Source organism: Amblyraja radiata, chromosome 8 (assembly GCF_010909765.2).
Source record: "Amblyraja radiata isolate CabotCenter1 chromosome 8, sAmbRad1.1.pri, whole genome shotgun sequence".
Classification (NCBI taxonomy): Eukaryota; Metazoa; Chordata; class Chondrichthyes; order Rajiformes; family Rajidae; genus Amblyraja; species Amblyraja radiata.
In genome coordinates, this window is record NC_045963.1 from 78,671,023 (window position 1) to 78,688,211 (window position 17,189).

The 17,189-nt window shown below is 46.8% G+C and overlaps 1 protein-coding gene across 2 annotated transcripts in view; it reads left to right on the forward strand.

The window, feature by feature from the left end:
- The first annotated feature begins 738 nt into the window (after positions 1–738).
- Positions 739–17,189, forward strand: part of commd1 (copper metabolism domain containing 1) — a 47,012-nt gene continuing 30,561 nt past the window's right edge. Inside the window, exons 1-2 of one of the 2 annotated variants that reach the window (XM_033026299.1) lie at positions 742–964; positions 10,539–10,621. Coding sequence is in view for 1 of the 2 variants with exons in the window: in XM_033026298.1 (XP_032882189.1) it covers positions 764–964 (201 nt within the window). In the remaining variant the exon portion in view is untranslated. Of the gene's footprint in view, positions 965–10,538; positions 10,622–17,189 lie in introns of both variants that reach the window. The other variant, XM_033026298.1, reaches the window with a different exon arrangement.

A 17,189-nucleotide genomic window follows, 5' to 3' on the forward strand; every position in this document is an offset into this window, starting at 1 on the left:
ACCATAACAGCATGTGAAAGACATTAATACACGTACATGGATAGGAAAGATCCAGAGAGATATGGGCCAAACGCGGGCTGGTGGGACAAGTGTAGATGTGACATCTTTGATCGGTGTGTGCAAGTTGAATGAGCCGAAGGGCTTGTGTCCTGTGCTGTGTGACTGTGTTTCAAGCCTCTCAAAAATCGTTCAAACCATTTGGTGGGGCTGTTTTCATTCTCAATACAATTTTAGAGACAAACGTATTTTTCGATTTGTTTTCGTTTATTTTAATGTCAATTCTTGTTAATGTAATTTATTTATAAACCCGTCTGAAGAAGGGTTTCGGCCCGAAACGTCACCTATTTCCTTCGCTCCATAGATGCTGCTGCACCCGCTGAGTTTCTCCAGCATTTTTGTGTACCTTGTTAATGTAATGCTGTAGGTAGAGTGGAGAAACTCAGCGGGTGCAGCAGCATCTATGGAGCGAAGGAGATAGGCGACGTTTCGGCCCGAAACCTTTCTTCAGACTGATGGGGGGTGGGGGGGGAGAAGGAAGGAAAAGGGGGAGGAGGAGGAGGAGCCCGAGGGCTGGCGGATGGGAGGGTGGGAGGAGACAGCTAGAGGGTTAAGGAAGGGGAGGAGACAGCAAGGGCTAGCAAAATTGGGAGAATTCAATCTTAATGCCATCCGGATGTAATGTTGTGCTCTGCAGATTGTCTGTGTGTAGTGCCAGCTGCCGGCTGTGGGGGGAGGCAGTGAGCAGCGAGCGAGCGGGTGGGCGATGGCGATGGCGGCCGGAGACGGAGCCGGACAGGGACAGGGAGAGGGAGAGGCTCTGGCGGCGCTGCTCGGCGGCCTGGCTCAGATCACGTACTTTCACAACCCCGCTGTCACCGAGCAGCAGCTCAAGGCCGAGCTCTACAACCACCTCTCGCAGCACGAGTTCACACTTCTGCTGGAGAAGATGACGGGAATCCTGCGGGTAGGTGAAGGGGAAAGATCACAGAGAGAGAGCGGGCGGGCGGGGGGGTGAAGGGAGGTGATGGTGGTGGTGGCGGCCCCGCGGCACAGAGCAGCCTCCACAGCGCTCCTCCTCCTCCCCCCCCCCCCCCACTAACGTGTCTCTGTCCCACTGTCCCACTGTCCGTCCGTCCCACTGTCCGTCTGTCCCACTGTCCCACTGTCCGTCTGCCCCACTGTCCGTCTGTACCACTGTCCGTCTGTACCACTGTCCCACTGTCCGTCCGTCCCACTGTCCCACTGTCCGTCTGTACCACTGTCCCACTGTCCGTCCGTCCCACTGTCCCACTGTCCGTCTGCCCCACTGTCCGTCTGTACCACTGTCCGTCCGTCCCACTGTCCGTCCGTCCCACTGTCCGTCCGTCCCACTGTCCGTCTGTCCGTCTGTCCCACTGTCCCACTGTCCGTCTGTCCCACTGTCCGTCTGTCCCACTGTCCGTCTGTCCCACTGTCCCACTGTCCGTCTGTCCCACTGTCCTCCGTCCCACTGCCCCTCTGTCCGTCTGTCCCACTGTCCCTCTGTCCCACTAACGTCCCTCTGCCCCACTGTCCGTCTGTCCCACTAACGTCCCACTGTCCGTCTGTCCCACTAACGTCCCACTGTCCCTCTGCCCCACTGTCCCTCTGCCCCACTGCCCCACTGTCCCTCTGTCCCTCTGCCCCACTGTCCCTCTGCCCCACTGTCCCTCTGTCCCTCTGTCCCTCTGTCCCACTGTCCCACTGTCCCACTGTCCCACTGTCCCACTGTCCGTCTGTCCCACTGTCAGTCTGTCCCACTAACGTCCCACTGTCCGTCTGTCCCACTAACGTCCCTCTGTCCCTCTGTCCCTCTGTCCCTCTGTCCCTCTGTCCCTCTGTCCCTCTGTCCCTCTGTCCCTCTGCCCCTCTGCCCCTCTGCCCCTCTGCCCCTCTGCCCCACTGTCCCACTGCCCCTCTGGTGCTTCTGCTACCCGAAGGCAAGGCATTTGTTGTGCAGTCTCCATGATGTATCTTGACTTTTGTTCATTAGCTATATTCTCCAGGACCAGTCATTATTAAGAGTTAGCAGGCAGATGCAAAGTGCTGAGTAACTCAGCGGGTCAGGCAGCATCTCATGTGTTTCAGGAGAAACATTTAACGTAGAACAAGGCCCTCAGCCCAGGCAACTGAATCAATCTACCACACAACCAGAGAGCAGTGCTGAACTACTATCTACATCATGCTGACTCTCGGACTATCCTTGATCGGACTTTGCCGGCTTTACCTTGCATTAAACATTATTCCTTTATCATGTATCTATACACTGTAAATGGCTTGATTGTAATCATGTATTGTCTTTCTGCTGACTGGTTAGCACGCAACTTCTTCTTGTTGAGTCCAGGTCACAAGATTAGATATTGTTGAGCAGAGCTGAACACACTTCATGGCATCCTCATTGTAGGCAGCGAGATCGGCAGCTGTGCATTGGTTTTCCAGTTGAGAGCATTTCAGCAGGTGTTCCATTGTTTGTGGTCAGATTCGCAGGTGACATCGTTGGAATTACATCCCCACTTGTTTAGAGACTTTGATTTTCCTTCGTTCCATAGATGCTGCTGCACCCGCTGAGTTTCTCCAGCATTTTTGTGTACCTTCGATTTTCCAGCATCTGCAGTTCCTTCTTGAACACATGTTTAGAGATACCTTGGCTTTGCCAACACCAGTTCTCAATCGATTGAGGCATTTCAATCTGGCCCAACATGCATCTTCACCAGGAGGGAGTTGCTCACTTGTCATTCGGCCCTTCGAGCCAGCACTGCCATTCACTGTGATCATGGCTGATCATCCACAATCAGTACGCCGTTCCTGCCTTCTCCCCATATCCCCTAACTCCGCTATCTTTAAGAGATCTATCTAATTCTCTCTTGAAAGCATCCAGAGAACTGGCCTCCGCTACGTTCTGAGGCAGAGAATTCCACAGATTCGCAACCCTCTGTGTGAAAAAGCTTTTCCTCATCTCCGTTCTAAATGGCTTACCCCTTATTCTTAAAGTGTGGCCCCTAGTTCTGGACTCCCCCAACATCGGGAACATGTTTCCTGCCTCTCTCGCGTCAAACCCTTAATTATCTAATACGTTTCAATAAGATCCTTCTATTCCAGAGTATACAAGCCCAGTCACTCCATTCTATCAACATATGGCAGTCCCGCCATCCCGGGAATTAACCTTGTGAACCTACTCTGCACTCCCTCACAATAGCAAGAATGTCCTTCACTCACCCAACCTGTCCAAGTCACCCTGCATTTTCATCGCATCCTCCTCACAGTTCACACTGCCACCCAGCTGTGTGTCATCTGCAAATTTGCTAATGTTACTTTTAATTCTTTCATCTAAATCATTAATTAATATTGTAAATAGCTGCAATCCCAGCACCGAGCCTTGCGGCACCCCACTAGTCACTGCCTGCTATTCTGAAAGGGACCTGTTAATCCCTACTCTTCAAATTGCAGCCGTTCACTTGCAATTTGTCCCATTTAGTACAATATATTCTGTGAAAAGCCAGACCAGTGAGTGAGTGGATTGGCTGAAGGAAAGCTTTCTCCTAGGTGAGTAAAGTTCTGGAGGTTTAAAAAGAGTGGCAAGAGTCAGCCCGTGGCATTACCTTAAAGGTCGCGGAGGAGCAGCAGCCAGACCAGCGAGTGAGTGGATTGGCTGAGCCATCCTAATTAGTTGTGTGGATAGTTGACTTGATTAGATAAAACTAAGTTCAGGTCTAGGGGAGTGGCCTTGGTGAGGGGAAGTGTGAGTCTTTGGCTCAAGCGTGCCTTGGTGAGGTAAAGTGCGAGTCTTCTCGAGGAGGCTATACTTGAATCGGTTGTGTATTTAATTTAAATATTTAAACTTGTGATGGCAGGAATGTTATTGCAGTGTGTTTGTTGCAGGATGTGGGAAGTCAGGGGCACTGCTGGTGTCACTAACCACTGCACCTGTGGGAACTGTGTCCAGATACAGCTCCTCAAGGATCGAGTTAGGGAATTGGAGCAGCAACTGGATGACCTGCGGTTTATCCGGGATGATGAAGGCTTCCTGGACAGGACCTGCAGTCAGTTCGTCGCTCCAAGAGTACAGGAGGTGCGATGGGGAGAGATGGAAAGAAAGGGGTTGAAGCGAGTGCAGGAGACGTCAGTGGAAGTACCTCTTGTGAACAGGTACATCCTCTTGGGAGCTGTCGGGGCAAACAATGCTTCCAGTCCGAGCAGCGGACAGGGCTGTGACTCGAATCCTAGCGCTGATATGAGACTGACGACAGGCAGAGCCATAGTAGTGGGTGACTCCATTGTCCGAGGTGTGGACAGGAAATTATGTGGCAACAGGCGAGACTCGAGGATGGTGTGTTGCCTCCCTGGTGCCAGGGTCCAAGATGTCTCGGTCCGACTTCAGAACATCCTCAAGAGGGAAGGGGAGCAGCCGGAAGTAGTTGTGCATGTAGGCACAAATGATGTGGGTAAGAAGAGGAAGGAGGTTCTGCAACGTGAGTATAAAGAACTAGGGACAACCTGTACAAAAGGGACAGGTTACACCTTCATTGGAGGGGGACTGACATTCTGGCAGGCAGGTTTGCTCGTGCTACACGGGTGGTGGGAAGGAGTCAACAACATGGACGCGTATGTGTGCAGCTAACGGGAAAGAGAGTGTAGGAAAGGCCACGTTTAAACTAACAGAGCAGGGGGATGGGACCCAATTCAAAGAGACAGAGGAACATAAAAGGAGGCCAGAGGTAAAAGGTAGAAGGGAGATAAGAAAAACTAAGCTGAAGCTTTGTGCCTTAATGCGAGGAACATTGGAAATAAAGTGGATGGATAAGGGAGAGCCAGTGGATGTGGTGTATCTGGACTTTCAAAAAACCTTTTACATGGTCCCACATAGGAGATTAGTGTGCAAAATTAGAGCACATGGTATTGGGGGCAGGGTATTGACATAGATAGAGAACTGGTTGGCAGACAGGAAGCAAAGAGTAGGAATTAACAGGTCCTTTTCAGAATGGCAGGCAGTGACTAATGGGGTACCACAAGGCTCAGTGCTGGGACCCCAGTAATATATTTACAATATATATTAACGATTTAGACAAGGGAATTAAGTGTAACATCTCTAAGTTTGCAGATGACACTAAGTTGGGTGGCAGTGTGAGATGCGAGGAGGATGCTATGAGGCTGCAGGGTGAGTGGGCAGAAGCATGGCATATGCAGTATAATGTGGGTAAATGTGAGGTTATCCACCTTGGTGGCGCAAACAGGAAGGCAGATAGGAGTATTGTGTGCAATTTTGATCTCCTAAATTGAGGAAGGTCATTACTGCTATTGAGGGAGTGCAGCGTAGGTTCACCAGGTTAATTCCCGGGATGGCGGGACTGACTTATGTCGACTGGGCTTGTATTCGCTGGAATTTAGAAGGATGAGAGGCGATCTTATACAGTGTCTTCCATAATGTTTGGGACAAAGACCCATCATTTTTGTATTTGCCTCTGTACTCCACAATTTGAGATTTGTAATAGAAAAAAATCACAAGGAAGGACATCCTTGTGATTGAGGCAGTGCAGCATAGGTTCACGAGATTGATCCCTGGGATGGCAGGACTGTCATATGAGGAAAGATTGAAAAGACTAGGCTTGTATTCACTGGAGTTTAGAAGGATGCATGGGAGCTTATAGAATTTCGTTGTCTCTGTACTGTACACTGCACAATGACAATAAATTTGAATCTGATCTGATCTGAATCTGAAACATATAAAATTATAAAGGGACTGGACAAGCTAGATGCAGGAAAAATGTTCCCAATATTGGGCGAGTCCAGAACCAGGGGGCACAGTCTTAGAATAAAGGAGAGACCGTTTAAGACTGAGGTGAGAAAAAACGTTTTCACCGAGAGAGTTGTGAATTTGTGGAATTCCCTGCGACAGAGGGTAGTGGAGGCCAAATCACTGGATGGATTTAAGAGAGTTAGATAGAGCTCTAGGGGCTAGTGGAATCAAGGGATATGGGGAGATGGCAGGCAAGGGTTATTGATTGGGGACGATCAGCCATGATCACAACGAATGGCGGTGCTGGGCCGAATGGCCTCCTCCTCCTATTTTCTATGTTTCTACATGTGGTTAAAGTACACATTGTCAGATTTTATTAAAGGCCATTTTTATACATTTTGGTTTCACCATGTAGAAATTACAGGTGTGTTTATACATAGTCCCCCCATTTCAGGGCACAATAATGTTTGGGACACATGGCTTCACAGGTGTTTATAATTGCTCAGGTGTGTTTAAATGCCTCCTTAATGCAGGTATAAGAGACCTAGTCTTTCCCCCAGTCTTTCATTCACCTTTGGAAACTTTTATTGCTGTTGTGCCAATGAAAGTCAAAGAAACCATTGTGAGACTGTGAAACAAGAACAAAACTGTTAAGGGCCTGTCCCACTTACGTGTCCTTGGCACACTAATTAAGCGACCTCGTGGTCGCGTTGAGCCGCGACGGTCCCACGAAGGTCGCGCGCGACTTTATGTGTCCGCACAGCCGTCTGGAGCATGTGACGTAATTTGAAGATGGACACAAAGTGCTGGAGTAACTCAGCGGGACCGGCAGCATCTCTGGAGCGAACCAATGGGTGAAGTTTTGTGTCGAGACTCTTCTTGAGTCTGAATGAAGGGTCTTGACCCGAAACGTCACCCATTGCTTCTCTCCAGAGATGCTTCCGGTCTCGTTGAGTTACTCCAGCATTTTGTGTCCATCTTCAATTTTCTTGGCCCCGCTCTGGGAGTAGAAGTGGGGGCGGATCCGGACCGCAACGGCCGTGAGCCCCAGGCCGAGCTCGGCGATCGTTTGCCTGCTTCTGCTACTGTTGAAGGTGAGACGTTGCGTCGCGCAAGGGTTTTGGGCCTGTCACACTTTGGCCATCAGTTCCGCGACAGGCCGTTGGCGTGCGAAGATTTTGTTCGCTACAAAAAGTTCGAAGCCCCGCATGATGTCGCGCACAACTACATACCCCTCCGCGCTTCTCAGTGGGACCGGCCCCGCGCGGCCATACGATGCCCGTGCATCTCAATGCAGCCATGAGGTCACGTAATTTGCGTGCCAAGGACACGTAAGTGGGACAGGCCCTTTAGAGATCAGCCAAAGATTAACTTAAATCAGAGTGATGGCAAGAGCAAAGTATGGAGGAGAGAAGGAACTGCCCAAGATTAAAAGCATACCACCTCATCTGTGAAACACGGTGGTGGGGATGTTATGGCCTGGGCATGTATGGCTACTGAAGGTACTGACTCACTTATCTTCATTGATGATACAACTGCTGTTGGTAGTAGCATAATGAATTCTGAAGTGTATAGACACATCTTATCTGCTCAAGTTCAAACAAATGCCTCAAAACTCATTGGCTCGTGGTTCATTTTACAGCAAGACAATAATCCCAAACATACTGCTAAAGCAACAAAGGAGTTTTTCAAAGCTAAAAAATGGTAAATTCGTGAGTGGCCATGTCAATCACCTGATTTGAACCCAATTGAGCATGCCTTTTATATGCTGAAGAGAAAACTGAAAGGGACTAAAACAAGCATAAGCTAAAGATGGCTGCAATACAGGCCTGGCAGAGCATTACTAGAGAAGTCAACCAGCAACTGGTGATGTCCATGAATCACAGACTTCAAGCAGTCATTGCACACAAAGGATATGCAACAAAATACTAAACATGACTACTTTCATTTACATAACATCCTGAAATGGGGGGATTATGTATAAACACTGCTGTAATTTCTATATGGTGAAACCAAAATGTATAAAAATACCCTGTATTAAAATCTGGCAATGTGCACTTTAACCACATGTGATTTTTTTTTCTATTACAAATCTCAAATTGAGTACAGAGGCAAATAAATAAATGACAGGTCTTTGTCCCAAACATTATGGAGGGCACTGTAGAAACATAAAATTCTTAAATGATTGGACAGGCTAGATGCAGGAAAAAATGTTCCTGATGTTGGGGGAGTCCAGAACTGGGGGTCACAATTTAAGAATAAGAGGTGGGCCATTTAGGGCTGAGATGAGGAAAAACGTTTTAACCCAGAGAGTTGTGAATCTGTGGAATTATCTGCTGCAGAAGGCAGTGGAGGCCAATCCACTGGATGTTTTCAAGAGAAAACACCCCCCGCACAACTAAAGCATGGAATAACCTTCACCCTACCATAGTTACCCAACCAGATGCAACTAAATTTAAGGTAGCTCTTACTTCCCAAAAACCCTTTCTGGCTTAAGTCCTCCCTCCACCACCTACAGTTTAAATTTCATTTGTAATATTTTGGAGGACCAAGAAACCAAGAGAGTTAGAGGGCTCTAATGGCCAAGGGAATCGAGGGATATGGGGAGAAAGCCAGAATGGGGTACTGATTTTGGATTATCTGCCATGATCATATTGAATGGCGGTGCTGGCTCGAAGGGCCGAATGGCTTTCTCATGCACCTGTTTTCTATGTTTCTATGATGTGGTCCATAGTTAAATGGAAACTATTGGGCCCTTCAGCCTAATTTCTCCATGTCGACCAAGATGCCCCCATCTACGCTAGACCCACCTGCCCATGTTTGGCCCATACCCCTCTAAGCATTTCCTAGCCATGTACCTGTCCAAATGTCCTTTCAGTGTTGTTGTCATGCCTGTACAGTGAGTGGTCTCCTCTGTTGTGGAGAAAACATCATTTGGTTACAAGAGCAAGGCTGAGTTCTGTCGGTTGTTAGTGAAATCTCACTCCCTTTCTAATCTCTCTCTCACCCCCACACTTTACAAAACCCAACACTAGTATTTCATCTTCCATTTGGGCCACTTTACAGCTCTCTAGATTCAGAAATTAATTCAGTCATTTCAATTTGCCATCCTTTCTTCATTTGTGTAGTAATAGGCCGGTCTGAGATAGTGTCACCATGTCTGGCATTGATTCTTTCTTCTTCTCTCCCCACAGGTGCTGCCTGATCTGTGGGTGTTTGCAACCTGTACTTTCACCGGATTTACACCAGTTCTGCATCTCACAGTTCTAACATTGTCTCCTTTACACTTTTTAACTGTCCTTATTCATTTTGCAATCAGGACTTTGTTCCCATTGACCCTACCACAAACATTCACAAGTTCACAAGATATCGGAGTAGAATTAGGCCATTCAGCCCATCGAGTCTACTCCGCCATTCAATCATGGCTGATCTCTGCCTCCTAATCCCATTTTCCTGCCTTCTCCCCATAAGCCTTGACACCCGTTCTAATGAGGAATTGGCTCATCTCTGCCTTAAATATCCACTGACTTGGCCTCCACAACCTTCTGTGGCAATGAGTTCCACAGATTAACTACTCTCTGACGAAAGAAGTTCCTCCTTGCCTCCTTTCTAAAAGAGCACCCTTTAATTCTGAGGCGATGACCTCCGGTCCTAGGCTCTCCCACCAGTGGAAATATTATTTCCACATCCACTCTATGCCTTTCATTATTCTGTAAGTTTCAATGAGGTCCCCCCTCAACCGTCTAAACTCCAAGGAGTACAGGCCCAGTGCTGTTAGACGCTCATCACATGCTAGCCCACTCATTCCTGGAATCATCCTCGTAAACCTCCTCTGGAGCCTCTCTAGAGCCAGCACATCCTTCCTCAGATATGAGCCCAAATTTGCTCATAATACTCCAAATGCGGCCTGACCAGCGCATTAAAGCCTCAGCATTACATCTCTAATTTTGTATTTCAATCCTCTTGCTATAAATTGAATTTGCATTCCTTACAACCGATTCGACTTGCAAATTAACTTTTTGGGAGTCCTGCATCAGCACTCCCAAGTCCCGTTGTACCTCCGATTTCTGGATTCTCTCTCCATTTAGAAAATAATCCACGCCTTTATGCTTATTACCAAATTGCATGACTCCGCATTTTGCTATTCTGAATTTCATCTGCCACTTCTCATAACCTGTCCAAGTCCTTCTGCAGAATCCTTGCTTCCTCTACACTGCCTGCCCCTCCACCTATCTTAGCATCATCTGCAGACTTGGCCACAAAGCCTTCAATCCCATCCAAATAATTAACATACAACGTGAAGAGAAACGGCCCCAGCACAGACCCTTGCAAAACTCCACTAGTCACTGGCAGCCAACCTGAAAAAGCGCCTTTTATTGCAATTCTTTGCCTTCTGCCATCCAGCCAACCCGCTATCCACGCTATTACCTTCCATTTAATACCATCTTTAATACCATAATAACATTGACCCAGTTCTGTTCACCTCCCACCCCTTTACGGACACATTTCCCCTTTTTCTTTTTCTGTTGTGAAGAAGGATCTTTGGCCTGAAAAGTCGATTCTGTTTCTCTTTGTACAGATTGCTGAGTGAGAAACCTGTTTTGTTCCCAATACATTAATATTTATTCAGTTCTGAAGAGTCGGACTCTCAATTATGACTTGCACACCATTGTCAAATTTAGAACACATTAAATTGAATTATCTTTAACCTAATGGAAATGGGAATCCCCTGTGAAAAATAATCCTAAGTGAATTATTTTTGTTTTTCATCGCTTTCCCATTCCAGTTGCTCCTCTGACTATCTTCAGTGGTTACAGAGCAGAAAGTTTGAGGCAGCTGCTTCCACTGGTGAATCTTCAGATATCATTGGTGAGTTTAGAGACATTGGGTTCAAGAACAAGTGTGTCTCCCTTTAAAATGTAACATAGAAAATAGGTGCAGGAGTAGGCCATTCGGCCCTTCGAGCCTGGACCGCCATTCGATATGATCATGGCTGATCATCCAACTCGGTATCCCATCCCTGCCTTCTCTCCATACCTCCTGATCTCTTTAGCCACAAGGGCCACATCTAACTCCCTCTTAAATATAGCCAATGAACTGGCCTCAACTACTTTCTGTGGCAGAGAATTCCAGAGATTCACCACTCTGTGTAAAAAATGATTTTCTCATCTCGGTCCTAAAAGACTTCCCTCTTATCCTTAAACTGTGACCCCTAGTTCTGGACTTCCCCAACATCGGGAATAATCTTCCTGCATCTAGCCTGTCCAACCCATTAAGAATTTTGTAAGTTTCTATAAGATTCCCCCTCAATCTTCTAAATTCTAGCGTGTATATGCTCTTCTGCTTTGATGGCTCACTTATTCTCATATCAGCCACATTCATAGTGTAGCCAAGGTTAGAGTGAGATTCAAGAGCTAGGATTATGATAAAAGGCTGCAGGTTGAACCAGTATGATGCAAGTTTCCCCTTTTGCAAACTTCTCCTTAGACTCTCATTTGGTGTTTTGTGCTGAGTTTGGCTTGCAAAAAAAATGGATTGAACTGGAGTGATGAATAAGCCAAGATAGGGAAAGTATGGTCGGGACTGTCATATGCTGAGAGAGTGGAGTGGCTGGGCTTGTACACTCTGGAGTTTAGAAGGATGAGAGGGATCTTATTGAAACATATAAGATTGTTAAGGGTTTGGACACGCTAGAGGCAGGAAACATGTTCCCGATGTTGGAAGAGTTCAGAACCAGAGGCAACAGTTTAAGAATAAGGAGTAAGCCATTTAGAACTGAGACGAGGAAACACTTTTTCTCACAGAGTTGTGAGTCTGTGGAATTCTCTGCCTCAGAGGGTACTCTGGATACTTTCAAGCGAGAGCTAGATAGTGCTCTTAAAAATAGTGGAGTCAGGGGATATGGGGAGAAGGCAGGAACGGGGTACTAATTAGGGATGATCACATTGAATGGCGGTGCTGGCTCGAAGGGCCGAATGGCCTACTCCTGCACCTATTGTCTATGTATCTCTGACCCGAAACGCCACCCATTTCTTCTCTACAGAGATGCTGCATATGACACAAATATTTGTAGAAACAAAAATGAGTGTCCTAGTAATTTTGGTAGGCATTTGATATAGCACTGAATCACCACTAGAGGTCCTCCATGTGCTTTGTAACAATAGACTGTGTGATGTCTGTCTCATTCAGTTTTAGAACCATTCAAATGTTTCAACACTGAAATATATTCCCTGATTACTTTCCACTCATTTTCAGTTGTACTTTAGTTCTATATATAAATTACATTTTGCACCAAAAATGTTGAAACATTTATTTCTCTGTCATTATAGTTTCATGGTCGTATAGAATCTATTTAAGTAGCACACAGAATTAGGTTGGGTGTGTCTTCATCCTGTATATGAAAATACAGTGCCGTCCATAATGTTTGGGACAAAGACCCATCATTTATTTATTTGCCTCTATACTCCACAATTTGAGATTTGTAATAGAAAAAACCACATGTGGTTAAAGTGCACATAGTCAGATTTTAATGAAGTCCATTTTTATACATTTTGGTTTACCCATGTAGAAATTACAGCAGTGTTTATACATGGTCCCCCCCCATTTCAGGGCACCATAATGTTTGGGACACAGCAATGTTATGTAAATGAAAGTAGTCATGTTTAGTATTTTGTTGCATATCCTTTGTGTGCAATGACTGCTTGAAGTCTGTGATTCATGGACATCACCCGTTGCTGGGTGTCTTCTCTGCCAGGCCTATATTGCAGCTGTCTTTAGCTTTAGCTTTAGCTTGTTTTGGGGGCTAGTCCCCTTCAGTTTTCTCTTCAGCATATAAAAGGCATCCTCAATTGGGTTCAGATCGGGTGATTGACTTGGCCACTCAAGAATTGACCATTTTTTAGCTTTGAAAAACTCCTTTGTTGCTTTAGTAGTATGTTTGGGATCATTGTCTTGCTGTAGAATGAACCGCCGGCCAATGAGTTTTTAGGCATTTGTTTGAACTTGAGCAGATAGGATGTCTTTATACACTTTAGAATTCATTATACTACTACCATCAGCAGTTGTATCATCAATGAAGATAAGTGGGCCAGTACCTTCAGCAGCCATACATGCCCAGGCCATAACACCCCCACCACTGTGTTTCACAAATGAGTTGGTATAAAAAAAAAAGGTTCAAAGGTTATTTATTGGTCACATACACCTAGGTGTAGTGAAATGCTTCTTGCCAATGCAGCACATAAAGAAAGAATACAGACATAACATTAATAAGAGATGCTTTGGATCTTTGGGCAGTTCCTTCTCTCCTCCATACTTTGCTCTTGCCATCACTCTGATATAAGTTAATCTTTGTCTCATCTGTCCACAAGACCTTTTTTCCAGGACTGTGGTTGCTCTTTTAAGTACTTCTTGGCAAACTAACCTGGCCATCCTATTTTTGCTGCTAACCAGTGGTTTGCATCTTGCAGTGTAGCCTCTGTATTTTTGTTCATGAAATCTTCTGCAGACAGTGGTCATTGACAAATCCACACCTGAAGAGTATTTCTGATCTGTCGGACAGGTGTTTGGGGATTTTTCTTTATTATAGAGATAATTCTTCTGTCTTTAGCTGTGGAGGTCTTCCTTGGCCTGCCAGTCCCTTTGCGATTAGTAACTCACCAGTGCTCTCTTTCTTCTTAATGGTGTTCCAAACAGTTGATTTTGGTAAGCCTAAGGTTTGGCTGATGTCCCTATCAGTTTTATTCTTGTTTCTCAGTCTTATAATGGCTTCTTTGACTTTCATTGGCAGTTTCCAAAGGTGATTGAAAGACTGGGGGAAAGACTAGGTGCTGAGAGCTCTCATTTACCTGCATAAAGGAGGCATTTATAACCATATAACCATATAACAATTACAGCACGGAAACAGGCCATCTCGGCTCTACAAGTCCGTGCCGAACAACTCTTTTCCCTTAGTCCCACCTGCCTGCACTCATACCATAACCCTCCATTCCCTTCTCATCCATATGCCTATCCAATTTATTTTTAAATGATACCAACGAACCTGCCGCCACCACTTCCACTGGAAGCTCATTCCACACCGCTACCACTCTCTGAGTAAAGAAGTTCCCCCTCATGTTACCCCTAAACTTCTGTCCCTTAATTCTGAAGTCATGTCCTCTTGTTTGAATCTTTCCTATTCTCAAAGGGAAAAGCTTGATCACGTCAACTCTGTCTATCCCTCTCATCATTTTAAAGACCTCTATCAAGTCCCTCCTTAACCTTCTGCGCTCCAGAGAATAAATACCTAACTTATTCAACCTATCTCTGTAACTTAGTTGTTGAAACCCAGGCAACATTCTAGTAAATCTCCTCTGTACTCTCTCTATTTTGTTGACATCCTTCCTATAATTTAAACACACCTGAGCATTTACAAATGGCTGCGAAGCCATGTGTCCCAAACATTATGGTGCCCTGAAATGGGGGGACTATGTATAAACACAGCTGTAATTTCTACATGGTGTAACCAAAATGTATAAAAATGGCCTTTAATAAAACCTGACAATGTGCACTTTAACCACATGTGATTTTTTTCCTATTACAAATTTCAAATTGTGGAGTACAGAGGCAAATACATAAATGATGGGTCTTTGTCCCAAGCATTATGGAGGGCACTGGTTTGATTGGGTAGTACACAAGGCTTTTGGTTCACAAGGTTTGATGTTGCATGATCAAGTAATTTCAAATATTTTTGACTGAGTGTGCTGTTTGATTTATTTTTATTTACTTATTAAAGTTACCTCTCATAATTTGACCTTTCTTTTGTTTGCATATTTGAATGTGTTTTGCAACCTACCATTTACCTTACTGAAGCCTTAAGGAGAATATTTGTTGCAGAATCCACAGAATTACCTATGTGTTCCTGAAGGGAGATATTTGCCATTATCTCAAACCTTGTACAGGTGCACAACCTTTTATCCAAAAGCCTTGGGACCAGACACTTCTCGGATTTCTGAATTTTTCGGATATCCGAATGGTAGATTTTTAGCGTAGATTAGGTAGGTAGCGCGGGCGGCTTGAAAAGTCTGCTCCAAATCCAGCGCCGCCCGCGGCCGGACGCCCGCAGCCCCAGCTCCGCGATGTTGGGAGTCGGCGGCGTCGCAGCGCTGGGATACCAGCGGGGAGCGGGCAATGCCTTACTGGGTCGCCGTGCGGTAAGCTCCGGAGCGCTATGGCCACCGACTCACAACATCGCGGAGCTGGGGCTGCGGGCATCCGGCCGCGGGCGGCGCTGGATTTGGAGCGCCGCGCAGCCAGGGGTAGAGTTGCCGGGGTCGGAGCTACAACTGGCGCCGCCCGCGGCCGGACGCCCACAGCCCCAGCTCCGCGATGTTGGGAGTCGACGGCCACAGCGCTCCGGAGCTTACTGCACGGCGACCCGGTAAGGCATTGCCCGCTCCCCGCCTCTCCGACCAGGTAGGGGACTAAGAATTAAAGTTTCCCCCTTCACCCCCCCCCCCCCCTTCACATAAAAGCCCTCCAAACTAACTGACTAACATTTAAGCAATGATTTACAGATGTTTAAGTGTCTCCCCGGTCTCCGTGGAGGAGGCAGCCGCTACAGTAGTACAGACCGGGGTTGACCGTAGGTCGTTTCGGGTTAAGTTTGGCGCCAAACGTGAGCTTTGGTGTGCAGACGACATCCTGGAAAAAATGTCCGGTTTTCGGAGCTTTTCCGTTTCCGGAACTCCGGATAAAAGGTTGTGCACCTGTAGTCCATTTCAAGTATATTGCATGTTTTTGACACTTGCTTCTGAGGCACTCTTCATGTTGGCGATCTTGCAGTTTGTTCATGGTCGGAAGATGTGAGGCGTTGGAACGGGACATTGATTTTGGATGATCAGCCGTGATCATATTGAATGGTGGTGCTGGCTCAAAGGGCCGAATGGCCTATTCCTGCACCTATTTTCTATATTTCTTTGGGAACATGACGTATAACAAGCTTGCAGTTAGTTAAAAGGATGTAAATTGCTGGGAAGTTGCACTCAACAGGTTATGTAATATGATTGAGGAGTGAAACAATTATTTGTTCAGGTCAATAAACCTTTGTCAGAACAGGAAAGGAAACGCATGTCTTTGTCTATTGGAGAAACCAAGTGTAAATTGGGTGCATGCTTTGCAGAACACCTCTGTCGTGTAACTAGATTCCAACCCAAACCACCCAGTCTCAGTTGCTTTCTCTGTAACCCCAGGTGATACAATACAATACAATACAATTTTATTTGTCATTTGAACCTCGTTGAGGTCCAAATGAAATGTTGTTTCTGCAGTCATACATACAAAAAGAAAAAGACCCAAGACACAACACAATTTACACAAACATCCATCACAGCGCATCTCCTCCTCGCTGTGATGGAAGGCAAAAAACGTATCTCTCCCCTGCTCTCCCCCCTGATGTCAGAGTCAAAGCCCCCGGCGGGCGATGGTAATTGTCCCGCGGCCATTAAAGCCACGCCGGGTGATGCAAGGACACGCTCCGGGTCTTGTTGTTGGAGCCCCCGGCGGGCGCTAGCAAAGTCCCGCAGCCATTCCAAGCCACGCGGGGCGGTGATGTAAGGCCCCGCTCCAGGTAATCTTCAACCCCGCAACTCGGGCGGGAGAAGTCGCCGTTGAAGCCCCGAAAAGCGGTCTCCCAGCAGGGACCTGCGGGCTCCCGGTGTTCCTGTCTGCCAGACCTGCGGTTGGAGGTCTGGGGTCGGGTCACAGCCGAGCGCCACCACCGCTCCACCCACTCGGGACTCGGCCAGCTTTGTGATGGTACGTAAGTCCGCAGCTCCGCGACTGGAGCCCCAGGTCGTTCCTGCTGGAGGCCGCTCCACGTTGCAGCCCCAACGACAACGGAGACCCTACAAAGAAAAGGTCGGGTCTCCCGTGCAGGGGAAAGATTTTAAAGTTTCCCCCCCCCCGCCCCCCACACACATACCCCGTCAAAACAAATAAAATAAAAACTACTTTGAAACGAGACAGAAAATAATAAAAAGACAGACGGACTGCAGAGGCCGCTGCGACGTGAGTCGCGCCGCCCACCAGAACCAGATAGTACACCTGTCTAAACACCACCTCCCTCGCCTCCATCCAGCGACCCCAGCAGCCCTTCCAGATGAGACAGGTTCAGATGCATTTCCTCTAACCTCATCTAGATAGGGCTCGAGATAGGGCATCTTTTACTTTGGTGAGACCAAACTGAGATGACCCATTTTGCCATCCATCAAGGCGTGTTGGATCTTCTGGTTGCTAACTATTTTAACTCCCCTTCCCATTCCCAAACTGACCTTTGTGCCTTGGGTCTTCTCCATTGCCAGAGTGAGGCTACACACAAACTGGAGGGACATTACTTTGTATTCCACTTGGGTAGTTCACAACCCAATGGTATGAACATTGAATTCTCCAATTTTATATCATC